This window comes from Archocentrus centrarchus, chromosome 22 (assembly GCF_007364275.1).
Source record: "Archocentrus centrarchus isolate MPI-CPG fArcCen1 chromosome 22, fArcCen1, whole genome shotgun sequence".
Classification (NCBI taxonomy): Eukaryota; Metazoa; Chordata; class Actinopteri; order Cichliformes; family Cichlidae; genus Archocentrus; species Archocentrus centrarchus.
The window spans coordinates 18059272-18078660 of NC_044367.1; the positions used below are offsets into that span (position 1 = coordinate 18059272).

The window sequence follows — 19389 nt, forward strand, 5'->3', positions numbered from 1 at the left end:
GGTTTTCCCTTTGCTTACAGAGCTCACTGTCTACTAATATATTTGGTATTATTTTAATATTATTATAATTTCAACAGTTTCCTGAGTTTCATTATACTTGATAAGACCTGGAAAGAAGACACTTTTTAATCTGAGATTACCGTCTCTATTGTGGAAATGTAAAACTAAATGAAAAGCTAAATAAAGTTATTTTAATGAAATCATTTCAAACCATACGATTAAGACCTTTACAAGATAATACAAGGTATGCATTTTGGTAAGAAATCAAAGTTATTTTCAGCGGTTAGATTGTTGTTCAAAGTGCAGGAGGTTTTTGAACGGCCACATAATGATTTTGTTCACTGTGGTTGACTTTTGGTGGAGGAACTAAACTCATCATTGACTGTAAGTACCAGAAATGTTTACTGTTGCATTTATATTGTTAGAAGAGATGTTTGATCAAGTTCACTGACTGTTGTTGCTAATCTTGACTATTTATCAAACAAAGCTGATCTCACTTCACTGACATCAATACTCATTCAGTGTTACAACAAATTTAGGGAAAACAGATTATTTATATTCTGTATTTGTTTGTTTTATTTTTATTAATTATTAATTCATTTTTTTTTTAAGTTTGGACATTTTAATTTTAGTTGTTCTTTTTTTTCAATTTTGAAAAATTGTTCATGGACTTCTGCTTTAAAAAATAAAAAAAATTATCAGTAAATGCAGCTTTGCGTTCACAGTTAATTGATTTTAAACATAGTTTAAAGGAAGTGAAAGAAACAGATGCCAAAGTTTAACTGTATTCACATGAGTGTCTCAGCTCTGTCAATTTAAAGTAAGAAAATCATCACAGGAATGAGTTATTAACTGTTAAACATTATGAAGGTCATATGAAGATTTTACCAATAATTAATTAAACATCATCTTATTGTTTTTGCCAACTATCATTCTAATATCTTTATCTTCTCTCCCCCTACTCCTGCTCTCTCTCCCCCAGTAGGTGTGATGCGGCCCACTCTGACCGTCTTCCCTCCCTCCAAAGAGGAGAAGAAGCAGAGCAGTGCCACTCTGGTGTGTCTGGCCAGCGAGGGTTTCCCCTCAGGCTAGAAGCTGGCCTGGAACGTGGGGTACCACCATGTCGTCATGGGTGTCACACAGCTCGGAGGTACTGGGGAGGGATGGCCACTACAGCTGAAGCAGCACCCTGAATCTCTCTGCAGATCAGTGGAAGAAGGTGGGTTCAGTGAACTGTGAGGCCACTCTGAGTGGAAACTCCATCACCCCTGACCACTTCAGTATCATTTGACCAACTACTTGAATTTTCCCTTTTGTTTGATAGGTTGACACAAATGATAGTCAGCCTATCATGTCCATGTTGTGAATGATGACCACAACTTGTCAACAACTTTACCTGCCTTACATTTTGCACTGATTTACGGTAACATAAAACAATGTGAATATGAATGAGCTTTGAATCTTCCTGTTGCTGGACAAAGGTGGGCGAGATTTTTACTCATTTCCAGTTTTTACTCTAAACTGACCCGACAGGCTCCTCATGTGTTTCCACTCTCTGCTCCTCCAAGCAGCTCTCTGTGGGCTCATTAGGCATTAGAGACATTTTATACCTTTAAATCTCCTCTTCTTGGAGAACTGACATTAGAAGTGTTGTAAACGAGGACATAATGAAAGTTTTTTCTTCTTTTACAAAATCATTTACAACACTATCCAAACCCTGTGTTAGGTAAGACCACTTAAAAAAGAACAAGAAAGTCTGGCTCATGAAAACAAAGTCTAAAGAAATGCAGTGTGTCTTAAAACTTTTGTACAGGACTGTAAATCATTGCAGTTGATTGTCAGGAGAAAATCTACTTTTTGCTGATTCTAAATAATCCTGATCTTTGATACAAGCCAGCATCCAGATGAGGATGGTGATGAGAGTCATGATGTTTGTGGTTTCTGCTGTGCTGACTGACAGATCTGAGTCCTGCTGTGTTGAACTCACTGGACTATAAACATTCTCAGTTCTCTTGAGAATCAGCTGATGATGCAAAGCCTCATCTCTGTGGAGAAGATTTCTCTGCTCTCAACACAATGAAGACAACATGAGGCACAGAGAAGAGTTTGTTTTTATTTACACTAAATATGATGATAATGGAACTGAAAAAATTATAAGAAAAGAAGAGCAGGTAAGGTTTGTCTCAAGTCAGGTTCTTATGAATGGTTTTCGCTCCATTTAATTTGATTGATTATTGTAGATTAAAGTATTTGGCATTATTTAATATTATTATGATTTCAACAATTGGCTCTGTTGATGTAAAATTCAGAGCAAAATCCTTTTAATTTTAAGTGGCGATCGTAGTTGTATCATGATCAGTTGAGGAAAAGTAAAACTACACGAAAAGCTGAATGAACTTAATTTAAAGATGTAATTTTTAAACCACATGATTAAAACCTTTATAAAATAACATAAGGCATATATTTTGGTCATTTATTACAAAAATCAGAGTTGTTTTCAGTTCTTAGTTTCTTGTTCAGAGTGCCGGAGGTTTTTGTACGGCCACTTAATGAGTTTGTATCACTGTGGATCACGTTTGGTGGAGGAACCAAACTCATCGTTGACTGTAAGTACCAGAAATTTTTACTTTGCACAACTTGTAGCATTTATTCTGCTGTTTTTTTTAATATTGAAGAGAACTTTGATCAAGTTCAGTGATTGTTGCTGATCAATTTCATTGTTTATCAGACAAAGTTGATCTCTGAGAAGAAAGTTTATTGACATCGATACTCACTGATTGTTACAAATGTCTGAATTTACTGGGAGAAAAAAAGGAAATTCTTTATTTTTTATTTCTCTTAAAAATTAATTATTGTTTTTGGTATTTTCCAGTTAAAATATTTTGAAGTAATGAGAATTTGGAAGCTGTAACTCTCAAAGCATAACATTTGTGGATTCATTTTATTTTTAAATTTTTGATTTTGAAAATAACTGTATGTTTTAAATGTTTTTAAATTTCTGCTAAAACATTAACTGAACTTAGATCAGATCAGCTTTGTGTTCATGGTTAACTGATTTTAAATGTAGGTTAAAGGAAGCGAAAGAAACAGATGCCAAGGTTTTAACTGTATTCACGAGTGTCTCAGCTCTGTTAGTTTAAAATAAGAAAATCAAAAGAAAATCAAGTGTAACATTTGTAGATTCATTTTTTTTTTATATTTTTAATTTGACAGTAACTGGTTCTTGAAAACTTTGTTTATGGAGTTCTGCTAAAAATATTAAATACGTTTATCAGAAAATGCAGATCAGCATTGTGTTTATGGTTAAGTGATTTTAAATGTTGTTTAAAGGAAGTGAAAGAAACAGATGCCAAAGTTTTAACTGTATTCACGAGTGTCTCAGTTCTGTCGGTTTAACTCAAGGAAATCATCACAGGAAAGAGTTATTAAGTGTAAAACATTATGAAAATAAGATTTTATCAATTAGCCTTCATGTAGTTGTTTTTACCAGCTTTCATTCTAATTCTCTTTCCCCCATCTAATCCCACTCTCTCTCCTCCAGTGGGTGTGGTACAGCCCACTCTGACCGTTCTCCCTCCATCCAAAGAGGAAGAGAAGCAGAACAGTGCCACTGTGGTGTGTCTGGCCAGTGGAGGTTTCCCCTCAAATTGGAAGCTGGGCTGGAAGGTGGGGGGCACCAGCACATCCTCAGGGGTGTCACAAAGCCTGGAGGTCCTGGGGACAAACGGCCACTACAGCTGGAGCAGCACCCTGAGCCTCTCTGCAGACGAGTGGAGGAAGGCGGGCTCAGTGACCTGTGAGGCCAGTCTGAGTGGACAGAGCCCTGTCACTCAAACCCTGAACCCTGACCGCTGCTCAGAGTAGAGCTTCAGCAACACTTCCTGTCTGCAAATGTGTTTTATAGTTTGATGAAGCCACACATTTCCTCTCTTCTTATATTCGTGTAAACATTTGACGCTTTTCATGTGCATGCAGATTTAATCTTTTCCACCTGTGCTTTAAAACCATGCTGTAAAAAAGTCAACATCACAAAATAAAATCACAGCTTATAAAAAATCTTTTTTGTTTTATCCTTTTCATATATTTCACAGAAATGCATAATTATTTTTACATAATAATATATATTATATATATATGATATTTTATATTCCATTTCATAGTTTGCATCAAAATGTAATATTTCATAACATTCTTCATTATTAAATCATTAGAATATATATCAGTTTATTATCTTATTCAGGTCAGCATAAAACTATGGAAATACTATAAACATCTGTTTATATCAGTGCACTTACTCCAATAACAGATCTGCTCATCATGTCTAGATCATATTCAATTATATATATTTAAGTTAGACATGTATAAACAAATTTGTTTACTTTTTCACTTTTGTTTAGATTTATTGTGCTTGATGACTCTTGTGTTGTGTTTAGTGGACCAGTTATTATCATTGCAGTTCAGCACTCAACCTGCAGCCTTCAGCCAGACTGAAGGAGGTTTTTGTACAGCTATAAAATCCCTGTGTGAACGTACCATCATAATGGTAGCCCAGACAGTAAGAATTTCCAACATATTCATTTCCATTATTTCCAGAGATTAAACCTGAATCTAACATTAGCGTCAGAATTATAGAAATTATTAATATTACTCAATGAAAGAAAATTGTTTAAATTTTAACTTTTAACACTGTATACTCTCCCATCAAATTTTTGAAACTCTAAGCCAGGGATCCTCAAATCCAGGCCTCCAGGGCCAGTGTCCTGCAGGTTTTAGATGTGTCCCTGATCCAACACACCTGAATCAAATGGCTGAATTACCTCCTCTGTATGCAGTCAAGTTCTCCAGAGTCCTGCTAATGACTTCTATATTTGACTCAGGTGTGTTGAAGCAGAGACACATCTAAAAGTTGCAGGGCACCAGCCCTCAAGACCTGGATTTGAGGATCCCTGCTCTAAGCCCATCGACTCTCATTTGTTCACATAATACATTTCATGACAACCAAAGTTACTGTCGTGGTCCTGGGCCATGTGCCCACTGTTTTGTGTTTAGCTCTTTTAGGTTCTGTTTTCATTGAGTTTATTCTGTTTTGTTTCCATGTTTGCATTTGGTTTTGATTCAGTTCGTCATGACAGATACAATCCCTCTGCTGAAGCCAGTCTGAGGGCTAGAGGACTGCTGAAGGCCTGGACAGCAGCTTATTTTAAAAAAGGAGCACATTAGCTGCTCTGATCAATGTGAGATTTATGTTTGTAGAGGGAAAAGGGTTTTGTGGGTGAGAGAACAGCACTGCTAGAACACTGCTGACAGCAACTTAGAGAAATGTGTAGCTCAGCAGGTGGATGCGATGGTGCATCATAGCTGTCGTGTTGATTTTTGATGTTGTTCTTAAGGCTTGCTGTTATAAATTATGTTAAATAACTGTTTGATCTTTTCATGTACTGTAGGAGTGACAAATTAATGACTTTAATGTTAAAAACAGCTCTCTTTAAATTTTTTAATAAAGGTGGCAAAACACATTATTGAAGAAAAATAAAATATATATATTTTTAAAGGATTATCAATATGAATGGGATGTAGTGGGAATTTTATATTTGGCAAAACAAATATAATTTGTTCATATCTAAAAATCCAACTATTACTTTGATTACTGTCAGGAAAAGTGAATAGGAGATGACTTACAGTAATCAGAATTCCTCTAAAATCCTTTTTCAAAATTCTCTCAAACTGAATTAATATAACAAAGTAAATCTGTATTTAGTGCTTGGTGAGGTTACTGTCAGCTCTGTGTTCAGAGGTCTGTGTCAGAGTCTCTTCCTCTTCAGCAGCTGCAGTCAGTTCCTGCTGTAACAGCTCAGTGTCTCTGCAGTCTGAGTGAGGGAGGTTTTTGTACCACTACAAATCACTGTGTGAACACATAAGCACTGTTTATTTCATGGATACTCTGACAGTAGTAAACTGCTGCATCTTCAGTCTGAGCTCCACTGATGGTCATAGAGAAGTCAGAGCTCCTTCCACTGCCACTAAATCGAGCTGGTGTTCCTGACTGAAGTTTTTTTACATATCTTATTAGGAGCTTTGGAGTTTGTCCAGATTTCTGCTGATACCAGAACATACCCTCATCACCATCTCTCCATCTATAAACAGCTTGGCTGGTCCTACAGGTCAGAGTGACAGTGGATCCAGGAGTAAATGTCACTACTGGAGGTTGAGTCACAGTCACCTGACTGCTGCATCCTGCACACAAAAACAAATCATTTATTAGCAGAAATAAATGAGATAAAAAGCAGCACATCATGTTTGAAATGTTGCTGAGTCAATGAACCTGTGAAACAGCAGCAGGTCAGAGTCCAGATGAGGATGGTGATGAGAGTCATGGTGTTGGGGTTTCTGCTGTGCTGACTGACAGGTCTGAGTCCTGCAGTGTTGAACTCACAGGACTATAAACCTTCTGAGTTCTCTGGAGGATCAGCTGATGATGCAAAGCCTCCTCTCTATGGAAATGATTTCTCTGCTCTCAGTACACTGAAAGCAGCATGGGAAACTGTAGGTTACATTTTAGGGGTCTCCATGTTCCTTTTTGACTGCAAATTAAAACCCAATTAAAACCATATTTACCAACAAATCACAGGGTTGAGCAGGTTCCAATGCAGGCTGTTTATTAGACATTTTAGTAGCACACAAATAGTTAAAAAGACACAGACAGTAGCATAATGAAGACTGAGATACACACACAGAGTAACAGAAAAGAAGAAAGAACCTGTTGTCCTCATCACACCCTCCGACCGAGGCGAGCCCATGCTGAGATTAAGTATGAGTCCAAATAAAATCAAACTGTCCAAATGATCCATGGCGATGAGCAAGCTCTGTTGCAAAAAGCTACTAGTAGTTAGAAATATACAAACACAAAAAAACAGAGGGTAAAGAGCAAAAAGTAAAAGCAAGAAGCCCTCCCAGGAGGTTGTGCCTTAGTAGTTGCTGGAAAAACTGGCAACACGGACAAAGACTGTGGTTACATCTTCTCTTCTCTCTTCTCTCCTCTTCTAACCGTGGTATTTATATTCTCTCCCTTTCTTTGTCTAAGATTTGTGCTGAGTCTGCACTTTGTAAGCATACATTAGAAACTGTCATTAATTTTACTGACATTATCTAAAAAGGCACAAGGAGCATCTTCAATACATCAACAAGACAGTAAGAAAAATTTATCACAATAATTTGTCAGAAACAACCTCGTTGTGGCCATCCTACAGTACTCCTGGAGAAGGATTTACAACTGCCCACACTTACACAGACCAGATATGAGGGAAAAAGTGGGGTCCAATTTGCCCCTAGACTTGTTTCTTAGACAGATTTACACTTTCTTGATTTGCTTTTCCAAAATCTTTGGCTGTGCTACATAGGCAAGGTAGCCTATGGCTAGGTCTACTGGACAGATTTATCCCTATTACCAGTATAAATCGAAAAATGGGCAAACAGGATGACTGGTGTCCTATACATGAACCCAAAAAGGGCAGTTTTATGAGCTGAGACCCCTAAGCATGAATTTGAATGAGCAACAGGTTCAACACTGGGCTAGAGCTGTCGTGTCCTGGACAGTCTGCCCAGCGTTTTGTGTTAAGTTTTTTGGTTTTCTGGTTCCCTTTGTCCCTGTCTCCCCTGTATCTATGGTCTTGTGTCTGTTTTATCTTGTATTTACTCTGACCTCCTGTGTTTCTTATGGAGTTTTGTTCCCAGTGTGGTGTCAGGTCTGCGTCTTCGTCTCCCTCTTCTGTCTTTCTTCAACCCTCCTCTAAGCAGCTCTCTGGGGGCTCGGCCACACTGGTCTGCCTGCTGACCGGCTACTCTCCTCAGGGAGCTGAGGTGATATGGGAGGTGGATGGCGCAGAGGTGCTAGAGGGGGTCCTGACCAGCTCAGAGGAGGAGAAGAGTGGACACTACAGCAGCAGCAGCACCCTGACACTGAGCCTGGAGAGCTGGATGAATGGAGATCTGTACTCCTGCAAGGTCAACCATCATGATCACACACAGTCCCAGTCCCTCCGCAGGAGCCAGTGTGCAGGGTTAGAGGGCTAAACATTAAAACTTTGATCAATATGATAAATATGTTTTAATGTTTATAGAATAAACTAAAGCTTGCAGTGTGTGAAAACAACACTGCTGTAAAGGGTTGACAGCTGTAATTTAGAGAGTGACGTGTAGATCACCAGTAGTGTGCTTCATACCTGCCATATTAATGATGTTTGTGCCAATAAAGCTTGCAGTGATCTATATTGCCAAGCATGGGTTTTGTTTGTGTGCGTGTTTTTAACAGTAAGTAAGAAGACATTAAAGAGTTTGAGTGACACTTTTGATGAAGAATGAATAACTTGGGATAGATCTAGCAATTTAGTTAGAATTTAATTAGAAGACAAAAGTATGGTTAATGATACAATTTAAAATGTATTTTTGGTATGTGAAATCATAATCATATGTACTGTAAGTGGACAACTTTTACTTGAATCCTAAGAGTAAATGAGAACATAACTGTATCAATACCATGGCATATTTTATTCCCTTTATCATCACAATCTATAATAGATAATTATTTAACAGTAAATAATTATGAACATATCTGTTTCTATCATTCTAAATAGATCATTAATAGCTCTGTTTATGAATAAAATGACATTCAATGGTATTTAAGTTAAATCTGTTTATGTAAATCTATTAGTTTCTTCAGTTTTATTTAGATTCATTGAGTTTGTGCTTGATGACTCTCATCACAGTCACTCCACCAACACTCTGCACCTGCAGCCTTCAGCCAGACTGAATGAGGTTTTTGTACAGCTATATATCACTGTGTGAACACTCCACTGCCATGGAAGCCTAGACAGTAATAATCTCCAGCATCTTCAGCCTGAACACCACTGATGGTTAAAGTGTACTGAGAACCAGATCTACTGCCACTGAATCGAGACGGAGTTCCTGAGAAGCGATTTGAAACTCTGTATGTAAGAAGTTTGGGAGGTTGTCCAGGTTTCTGAAGGTACCAACTGAGATCAGCACCAATATTTGAACTCCCTGTGGCGCTGATGGTCACAGTCCCTCCAAGACTGACAGACTTGGTTTTATCAGTCTGAGTCAGAAAATTGTTGGCAAATGACTCTGAAATGAAAAATCAACTGATTTCAATGTTGAGAAAAGAACAACAGAAAATATCTCAGTTTAAGTCAGAGAAACTTGGACAGCACAGACAAAATGAAAAAATAAATAAATCAAAGTCTCTCACCCTGAATCAGAAACCCAAACATGACAATCAGAGTTGTTAGAAACATCATCCTGATGCAGTTTTCAGTGTGAGTGAATGAACAGTTCAGACTCTCAGTGACAGAAGAACTTAAACTCTGAGGAGCAGTGAGGCATAAAAATCATGCAAAACACATTGAAGGAGGCAAACACACATCTACACATCTGTTCTTGTGAAACAGAAAAGGCAGAGCTGATATGACAGTTTATCACCTGCTGACAATCATTCAAGTTTATTTTGAATAGAGTTGGAACACAGTGTCCCTGTTGAAAAGTGTACTACATGTAAACTCATCATGAGTTTAAAAATTTAGAAAAGAGGAAAATAAACGTATCTAGCATCAGTATCTTTCTAGTCACAACTTGAATTTCCCCTTTCCAATGATAGGTTGATAATAAAGAGAGTCAACATGTCATAAGATTGTTGTGGTAACGAATGGCATTGACAGGTAATGCATCATCACAGTAGAAACATTTTTCCAAGGACTTCTTTTTCTTTACACCCTTTCACATCAAAAATACTTGAACCACCAAAGGCTCCAAAAATTTGACTCCCCGGCTAAAACCTAATCTGATGACACTGTTTCTCTCATGCTTATAGCCACAGGGATGGGAAAGTGGTCCCCTTCATCCCTAGTTTCTCTTTTTCCACTACAGAAGGCATGTTAGTGGGATTGAGGAGATCCTCAAAGTACTCCACCACCTGACTATATCCTCAGTTGAAGTCAGCAGCACTCCATCCCCACTGTGGAGATTAGATTAAATAGATTAGATAAAACCTTTTAATGCCTTTAGGAAGATTCCATGAGAGAAATTAAAGTTCCAGTAGCAGCTTTTACAGTTAACATGGGCACACAACACAGCAAACACATATAAACAAACACAATAAACAAACACATAAATAATTAAATAATAAAACAGACAGGTATTTCTTTATCTTTTATCATCAGTCTTTTAGTCCTACACTTGGGAAAGAGCAGTCTGACACTGAACAGACTCCTCTGGTTACTGATCATCCATAATGTCCAATAGTTTGTCCATAGTCCTCTTCTCTGCCACTGTCACCAGAGTCTAGTTTCATGTCGACCACAGAGCCGGCCCACCTGATCGGTTTGTCGAGCCTGGATGTGTCCTTCCTGGATATGCTACCCCCCAGCACACCACGGTGAAAATCAGGACACTCCCCATAACAGTCGGATAAAACATCTCCAGGAGTTTGCTGCAGATGTTAAAAGACCACAGCCTCCTCAGGAAGTACTTCAAGACTTTATCTGCCATTTGTACTCACATGCAAGGTTTGGGTACAGGCTTGTGCAGAGCTTTTGAGTAGGAGTGTAAATCCTGTGTCCTGTGTTGCATGTCCAGTCCAGCTTGCTGTCTAACCACAGTCCAAGGTACTTGTAAGTGTCTACAGCCTCCACCTCAACTCCCTTAATTAGTGCCGGACTTCCTAAAGTCAGTGAACAGCTCCTTGGTCTGTGAAGTGTTGAGCTGCAGGTGGGTCAGCAAAGTCCCTCCTGTACTCCTTCTCTCTGTCATCCCTGATACACAAAACAATGGCTGTGTCATCAGCAAACTTCTGAATGTGACACAGCTCAGATTTGTAGCAGAAGTCTGCAGCATACAGGGTGAAGAGAAGCAGAGCCAGCACTGTCCCCTGAGGTGCTCCAGTGTTGCTGATCACAGTGTCAGACATGATGTTTTTCAGCCTGACATACTGTGGCCTGTCGGTGAAGTAGCTGGAGATCCAAGTGACCAGGCAGGGGTCCACTCTCATCATGGCCGATGCAACAATTAAGTCATGTTTTCAGCATGAGGACAATAATACCCCACAGGAACACAAACGCAGGAGGAGACAGATGTGCGTTTCCTACCTGGAAATATAGGCACTCTTTTGAGTTTGTGTCAGCTAAAGATGACAATAATAAGGTTGGTTGTGCACTCTGTGCTGGCGACAATGTGCTATCTAGCTTCAAAAACCCTACGTCAAATTTGAAGAAACATTTGGAGTCGCTAAGTCCCACCAAGAATTTTTAGGAGTCTGCGTTATTGTGCCTACATTATATTCAATCCAGTGCTTTTCGGCCACTTAAAATATTTGTATAGAACTGTGATGTTATATTTGTTGCAATTTCTGCAGCCTTCTTAGCCAGATTTCTGGCTAAGACGTTTTTAATGTCAATGACAGTTTTTACCTTAATATAAAAGTCACTTTGCCAAAAACTGATTGCAGCTTCTACCTTATAATAGAAATGCTGTTTCTTGATCAAAAGTACTTGATATCATTCATGAGTGAAATGTTTGACATGTTTCACAGATTATAGGTCAACAAGTCATTTACAACAAATACAAATCATCACTTTTTGGCAAATCACCAGCAGCTGTTGAATTTAACTAATAAAGTAACTTTTAATACAACTTAGTTACTTCTAGATTAAGTAATCAGTAAAATAACTACGTTACTTTTTAAGGGAGTAATCAGTAATAAGTAATCAGATTACTTTTTTAAGGTAACTATGCCATCACTGCTCATTACGCACTTAAGCATCCCAAGCCTGTTCAGCATCCTCTCCTTTTTCCCTCTTGTTCAAATTAATATTATGAAAGGAATTTAGATTTTGGCTGTCACAGAGCAAACAGAGCAATTCAGTTTATGCATTATCCCTCTGGCCATGATCATGACCGAGCACAAACTGACTTTTTCACCTACTTTTTCATTAAATTAAAAAAAAATAGTTTGTGATTTAAAGGGTTACTAATGATACATCTGGTATTAAATGATTACATTTTTAGAAATCACCAGCAATGTTGCTGAGTGAATGAACCTGTAAAACAGCAGCAGGTCAGAGTCCAGATGAGGATGGTGATGAGAGTCATGGTGTTGTGGTTTCTGCTGTGTTGACTATAAACCTTCTCAGTTCAATCAGCTGATAATGCACAGCCTCCTCTCTACGAAAACTATTCCTCTGCTCTCAACACACTGAAAGCAACATGGGACACAAATTGAGAGAGAATACTGATTGGATTTACATGAATTATTATTACATTATTATGATCTTAACTGAGGACAGAAAAATATATCATAAATGTGATTCTTTTAAACATCTGGATTGAAATGATTCTTTGGTCGGTAAGTATATATTTTAGTTTGTTAAATCAACAAACACTAATATATTCTAACTTTTATTATTGCACTTTTGTAATTAAGGATTTTTAAAAAATGTTTTAAAACTGTTTTTTTTTTTAATGACCATATATTAGCAACTTGCAAGATGAAATCAATTTTTGTGTCTCAGTTTCAAAAACTTGAAATGAAAATGATGAAAATGGTCTTAAATTGTGGGATAAATCAAAACTTTTTGAATGCAAACAGTTTTTTATCTGAATAAAAAGTTTTAAACATTTCAGTTTTACCTGGAAAATATTTTATTTTCAGTGTTTAGATGCTTGTTCAGAGTGCAGGAGGTTTTTGTACGGCCACTCAATGAGTTTGTATCACTGTGGTACACTTTTGGTGGAGGAACCAAACTCATCATTCATTGTAAGTATCTAAATCTTGCTATTACTGCAACATATTGCATAATTATTTTTTAAAATACATCTTCAGAAGATAATTTGACAAGATTTATTTCAGGTGTTTCATATGATGTATATATTTGTTAGAGTTTGGTCATTGTTGCTGATACTGAAAATCTGGCATTAAATACATTTAAATAAATGTTAAAACATAATCAAATTAAAATGATAAAGTATTTAAGTAATGTCTAGATTAAATACTTAATTTTTTTATTTCAGTTTTTCTTTATGTTTTTAAGTCAATATTTTTTTTCACAAAGTCTGACACTGAAAATATGAGTTTAACCTTTACCTTTGAATTTTTTTTTATTCATCCAGATGGGATAAAACCTTTATGTTTTTACCTAAAAAAAATGATACATATATAGTTATATACAAGTTTTTGTTTAGCTCTAATTTAACAGTTGAGTTCATTTTTCGTTAGTTAAATGTGGTGAAAAGGAAGTGAAACAAACAGATGACAAAGTCCAGCTGTGTATTCTTTCCATCATGAATAAAAGTGTAGCAACAAGACTTTTACTCTAAATTATAATAATGTTCACACAGATTTACAGTTTCAATTTAATGTAAATGTGAAAATAGAATTTTGTTATATTAGTTAAAGACTTATGTTTTCCCATTTACGACTGTCTCTCCTCTGTCTGATGACAGTTTCATGTGCACAGTTATTCACAGTGCTGTTAACCTTGGATCATAACTGTCTCATGTTCAGCTGTCTGATACTGAAAATATAATATGTGGAATCTGACTGACATTTGGGATATAACATTTTATGATGTTGACTAAATTAATTGGTTTTCATATAGATGCACTTTAACGGTTGAGTTTACAGTTCGTTAGTCTGATGTGGTGAAAAGGAAGTGAAACAAACAGATGACAAACTTTAACTTTTCCTGTACACGTTTCATTTTTATCATCAACAGAATAAATGTGTCAGGACATTTACTGTTTAGTTATACTTTGTTAGGTCCTCATATCCTCCCATTTCTCACCTTCTCTTTCTGATCACAGTATCATCACACAGTTAATCCACAGTGCTGTGCCATATTCTGTATCTTAACTCTCTCATGTTCAGCTCTCTGTCCGACAGTGGAAGTTAATCTGCTCCTCGTGTTTCTCTGCTCTCCCCTCCAGCTGGCCCCATGGTCAGACCCTCAGTCTCTCTGCTTCAACCCTCCTCTAAGCAGCTCTCTGGGGGCTCAGCCACGCTGGCCTGCCTCCTGACTGGCTACTCTCCTGAGGGAGCTGAGGTGATATGGGAGGTGGATGGCACACAGGTGACAGAGGGAATCCTGATCAGCTCAGAGGAGGAGAAGAGTGGACGCTACAGCAGCAGCAGCACCCTGACGCTGAGCAGGGAGAGCTGGATGAATGGAGATCTGTACTCCTGCAAGGTCAAACATCATGAGCACACACAGTCCCAGTCCCTCCGTAGGAGCCAGTGTGTAGGGTAGAAGGGCTGCTGAATCTCAGGATGGGAGCTTAGTGTGAGAGAACAGTAGGTGCATCCCTGCTGCTCTGATCAATCAGTTTTATATTTAGAGAGGAAACTAGAGCTTTTTGTGTGAGAGAATAACACTGCTGTAAAGTGTTTATAACAACGACATAGAGAGACATGAGTCTATTTGCAACTGGATGTGAGTGTGCTTATTAATGATTGATGTTTGATTGATGTTTGTTTCAATAAAGCTTGCAGTGATAATATTGCTCAGCATTTGGTCTTTTTATTTATACATATATATATATATATATATATATATATATATATATATATATATATATATATATATATATATATATTAGGGGTGGGACTCGATTAAAAAAATTAATCGAATTAATTACAAGCTTTGTAATTAATTAATCGAAATTAATCGCATTTTAATCGCATTTCAATATTTGACATGATAAATATTAATTTAAGTTTAGTTGATGAATAAATCAATATACATAAGCTTAAACTTCAAAATTTTGTTTATTTTCCCACCAGTCTACTACACAGATCAATGAAGGGTGGAAGTGCTCCTGTGATAAGCAAACACCTGAAATTAAAGTTAAGCATCATAACTGGATAGTTTTATTCAACATTAATGTCTCACTTGTTATAGTTGGAAATTAATCATTCGCTCAGCTGTATTCCTTGATGTTGAAATGTGTTATGCTTGTTTTAACAGCTTATTTTGAATTAAAGACTTAAAATTAAACCACAAAAAGGAGAAAAAGTTCGTTCTCCGTTTAACCAGCTGCTTTTACACAGCTGTGCTTCGCACTCACGGTTGCTAGGCGACATGAGCTACGCAGAGGTGACGGCAGCTGATATGAAGGCTAGCTGCTCACTTCCGGCCTTTGTGGTGTTCGTGGGCTGCGAAAGACGTGGGCCGGGTCCTTCGCAGGATGCGGCCCCTAATTTGGCCATTGTGCGTCGATATAATCTGTATGCCGGGAACTCGCGCACTGAGAAACGTTCCACGGTGCAAAGTGCGATTAAAATGCGTTAAAATTTTTAACGCGTTAATTTCCCCATAATTAATTAATCGAAATTAACGCGTTAAAGTCCCACCCCTAATATATATATATATATATATATATATATATATATATATATATATATATATATATATATGTAATATAATATTATATATATTATATTGTATTATATTATATTATATTATATTATATTATATTATATTATATTATATTATATTATATTATATTGTATTATATTATATTATATTATATTATATTATATTATATTATATTATATTATATGTAAAAATATATATAAAGGTGAAAGATCTCCAGTCCAAGGGTTGTGTCAGGAAGGGCATCTGGCCTGAAAATCTGTGTCAAAGCAAATATGTGGTGTGAGTAAGGGAGCAGCTGAATGAAACTTCAGGTCTCTCATTTAATTTTTTTTTTTTAATTGACCAGGAAGACAATAAAGAGTTGAATAACTCCAGATCTTATTCTTGCTGAAGAATGAATTAAAGGAGAATAAATTAAAACTAAATTACACAGAAGTCTAGAAAAATAAAAGTTCAACTTGTTTTAGCATGGTTAAAATACAACATAAAATGTATTCTTACTTAGGGAAATCATATTCAAATATTTAAATCAGTAACCTCTACCCAACATCTACTCAGTTCATCTAAGAATGTAACTTTAGTAGGAATTATTATAATTTTAAGAAACTGAAACTCTTTTTCAGTAACTTCTGTGGAATTTAAAATCATCAGTCATCATTAAAACCAGGGTTAAGTCTTGTGGTGCTTTTACCTGATGACACAGAGACAGTGAAGTCACCGCACGATCCCTGAATGCATATTTTTCTGTATCATCCCAGTGATGCGTTCAAGGTTCAGATGCAAAGTTGTGTTGTTGGTACGTCAGCATCTAGCAACTAAGAAAATCATCAACTCCTTCACTGGCTTTACAGCTCAGAGAGAGAACGTCTGCTCCAAAGAAACAGCCTTAAATACAGGAGACTGAGTCACAGATGGACTGGCATGTGATCCTAGGGATTAAAATATCTTGCTTTATTAAAATGACAGCGTGATGTAAAGTACAATGGAGCAGAGATCAGGTATTTGTTTGAGAGACACTGCTATAAAGAGTTGACAGCAACAACTTAGAGAGTGATATGTGTCGCCCGGCATGTGTCGTATCTGTAACCATCATGTTGATTTTTTTTATGATTTTGCTCATAAGGCTTGCCATTATAAATTATGTTAAAATCTCTTTAGTCTCCTGTTATGCTGCGTGGGAAGCTAATGACTAACTTATGCTGACAAATTTTCTTTTCAAATGTATACTAAAGGTGACAAATCACATTAATAAAGAACATTAAGATATTTTTTGTTGGTGTTTTTGTTTTTGTTTTTATCAAGATCAACAATCTGAATGGTGTGTAATGTCAATTGTATATTTGTATTGTTTAAACAGACAACTTTTTTCTTATTACTGCCATTTGCTGTCATCTCATGGTGAGGTTACTGTCAGCTCAGTGTTCAGAGGTCTGTGTCAGCGTCTCTTCCTCTTCAGCAGCTGAAGTCAGTTCCTGCTGTAACATCTCAGTGTCTCTGCAGTCTGACTGAGGGAGGTTTTTGTATGAGAACAAATCACTGTGTGAACACCCAAGCACTGTTTATTTGATGAGCACTCTGACAGTAGTAAACTGCAGCATCTTCAGTCTGAGCTCCACTGATGGTCATAGAGAAGTCAGAGCCGCTTCCACTGCCACTAAATCGAGCTGGTGTTCCTGACTGAAGTGTTTTTACATATCTTATTAGGAGCTTTGGAGTCTGTCCAGATTTCTGCTGATACCAGAAAATATAGTCGTCATCATCAGAATCTCTGTGAACATCTTGGTTAGTCCTACAGGTCAGAGTGACAGTGGATCCAAGAGTAAATGTCACTACTGGAGGTTGAGTCACAGTCACCTGACTGCTGCATCCTGCACACAAAAGCAAATCATTCATTTATCAGCAGAAATAAATGCACATCATGTTTGAAATGTTGCTGAGTGAATAAACCTGTGAAACAGCAGCAGGTCAGAGTCCAGATGAGGATGGTGATGAGAGTCATGGTGGTTTCTGCTGTGTTGACTGACAGATCTGAGTCCTGCAGAGTTGAACTCACAGGACTATAAACCTTCTGAGTTCTCTGTAGGATCAGCTGATGATGCAAACCTCCTCTTTATGGAAATTTCTCTGCTCTCAACGCAATGAAAGCAACATCAGGAGGAATACATTTGGATTAATACCATTAATGACTGATGGAAAATAGGAAAATATTTATCATCTGGTTTAAAATGGAACTCTGGTTAGTATGTTTACTTTTTACATTTGGTATCAACACATAATACCTTTATTGCTGTTTTTAAGTACATTGTCACAGTCTCATAATGATGAAATTCTTTTTGCATTGTTTCAGTGCTTTCAATTTTTTATGTGTGTGTTTATATATGTATATTTATATGTTGCAATGTTTTATGTGAAAATCAACTTTTGTTTCAATTTTGTGTTTCAATTCTTAATAGTCAAAATAAAATGATGATAATGATTTAGAATCAATAAGCACATTTAAGTCATTCTAGTTAAATCATCTTCTCCATTTAAACATGTAAACTGTGACATTCTAACATAAAAAAAAAATTAATTTTCAGTGTTTAGATGCTCTTCCAGAGTGCAGGAGGTTTTTGTATGGCCACTTAATGAGTTTGTATCACTGTGGCGCACTTTTGGTGGAGGAACCAAACTCATCATTGACTGTAAGTACCAGAAATTTAAACTTTGCACAACTTGTAGCATTTATACAGCATTTTATAAAAAATATTAAACTTTGACCAAGTTTAGTAATTGTTGATCAGTTTTATTGTTTATCAGACAAAATTGATTGCTGAGAAGAAAGTTCACTTATGACGATACTCATTCATTGTTACAAATGTCCGAATTTGCTGGAAAAAAAATGTAAATTCTTAATTTTTTTAATTTTATTTGTCTCTTAAAAATAAATTATTGTTTTTAGTATTTCCATATTTTAAAGTAATTTTAGGAAATTTTTCAAGCTGTAATTCTCAGAGTATAAATTAGTAGATTATTTTATTTTTAAATTTCAACTTTGAAAAAACTGTTTATTGAAAAAATTGTTTATGATTTCTGCTAAAAATAGTAACTACATTTACATCAGATCACTTTTCTGTTCACGGATCAACTGATTTTAAATGTCGTTTAAAGGAAGTGAAAGAAACAGAAGTTTTAACTCTGTCAGTTTAACTTAAGAATCGCAGTTATTTACTGCAAAACATTATGAAAAAAATGAAGATTTTATGAATTAACCTTCATGTAGTTGTTTTTAGTGGGCGTCATTTCAACTCTTTCTCTTCTCACCTCCCCATCTCTCTCTTCTCCAGTGGGTGTGGTACGGCCCACTCTGACCGTCCTCCCTCCATCCAAAGAGGAGGAGAAGCAGAACAGTGCCACTGTGGTGTGTCTGGCCAGTGGAGGTTTCCCTCCAAATTGGAAGCTGGGCTGGAAGGTGGGGGGCACCAGCACATCCTCAGGGGTGTCAAACAGCCTGGAAGTCCTGGGGACAGACGGCCACTACAGCTGGAGCAGCACCCTGAGCCTCTCTGCAGACCAGTGGAGGAAGGCGGGCTCAGTGACCTGTGAGGCCAGTCTGAGTGGACAGAGCCCTGTCATTCAAACCCTGAACCCTGACCGCTGCTCAGAGTAGAGCCTCAGCAACACTTCCTGTCTGCAAATGTGTTTTATAGTTTGATGAAGCCACACATTTCCTCTGTTCTCATATTCTTGCAAACATTTGACTCTTTTCATGTGCATGCAGATTTCATCAGCTAATCTTTTCCACCTGTGCTTTAAAACCATGCTGTAAAAAAGTCATTATCACAAAATAAAATCACAGCTTATGAAAAATCACTTTTGTTTTATCCTTTTCATACATTTCACAGAAATGTATAATTATTTTACATTTTAAATATACATTTCTGATATTTTATATTCCATTTGACAGTTT

General features: G+C 36.8%; 6 gene segments (V, D, J or C); 4 read left to right on the top strand and 2 right to left on the bottom strand.

The window, feature by feature from the left end:
• Positions 1-990: 990 nt before the first annotated feature.
• Positions 991-4039, top strand: LOC115772739 (Ig lambda chain C region-like). The segment is given in 3 exon segments: positions 991-1075; positions 2457-2606; positions 3542-4039. Coding segments are annotated over 3 exon segments (558 nt in total).
• Positions 4040-7461: 3422 nt separating this feature from the next.
• On the top strand, positions 7462-8070 carry LOC115772740 (Ig lambda-1 chain C region-like). The segment is given in 2 exon segments: positions 7462-7481; positions 7743-8070. Coding segments are annotated over 2 exon segments (348 nt in total).
• A 753-nt stretch (positions 8071-8823) lies between these two features.
• Positions 8824-9355, bottom strand: LOC115772148 (Ig kappa chain V region 3547-like). The segment is given in 2 exon segments: positions 8824-9141; positions 9266-9355. Coding segments are annotated over 2 exon segments (360 nt in total).
• A 3253-nt stretch (positions 9356-12608) lies between these two features.
• On the top strand, positions 12609-14552 carry LOC115772741 (Ig lambda-1 chain C region-like). The segment is given in 3 exon segments: positions 12609-12621; positions 12719-12823; positions 13993-14552. Coding segments are annotated over 3 exon segments (438 nt in total).
• Positions 14553-16973: 2421 nt separating this feature from the next.
• On the bottom strand, positions 16974-17499 carry LOC115772742 (Ig kappa chain V region 4135-like). The segment is given in 2 exon segments: positions 16974-17308; positions 17388-17499. Coding segments are annotated over 2 exon segments (387 nt in total).
• Positions 17500-17665: 166 nt separating this feature from the next.
• On the top strand, positions 17666-19247 carry LOC115772743 (Ig kappa-b4 chain C region-like). The segment is given in 3 exon segments: positions 17666-17680; positions 18046-18124; positions 18767-19247. Coding segments are annotated over 3 exon segments (417 nt in total).
• Positions 19248-19389: the final 142 nt, after the last annotated feature.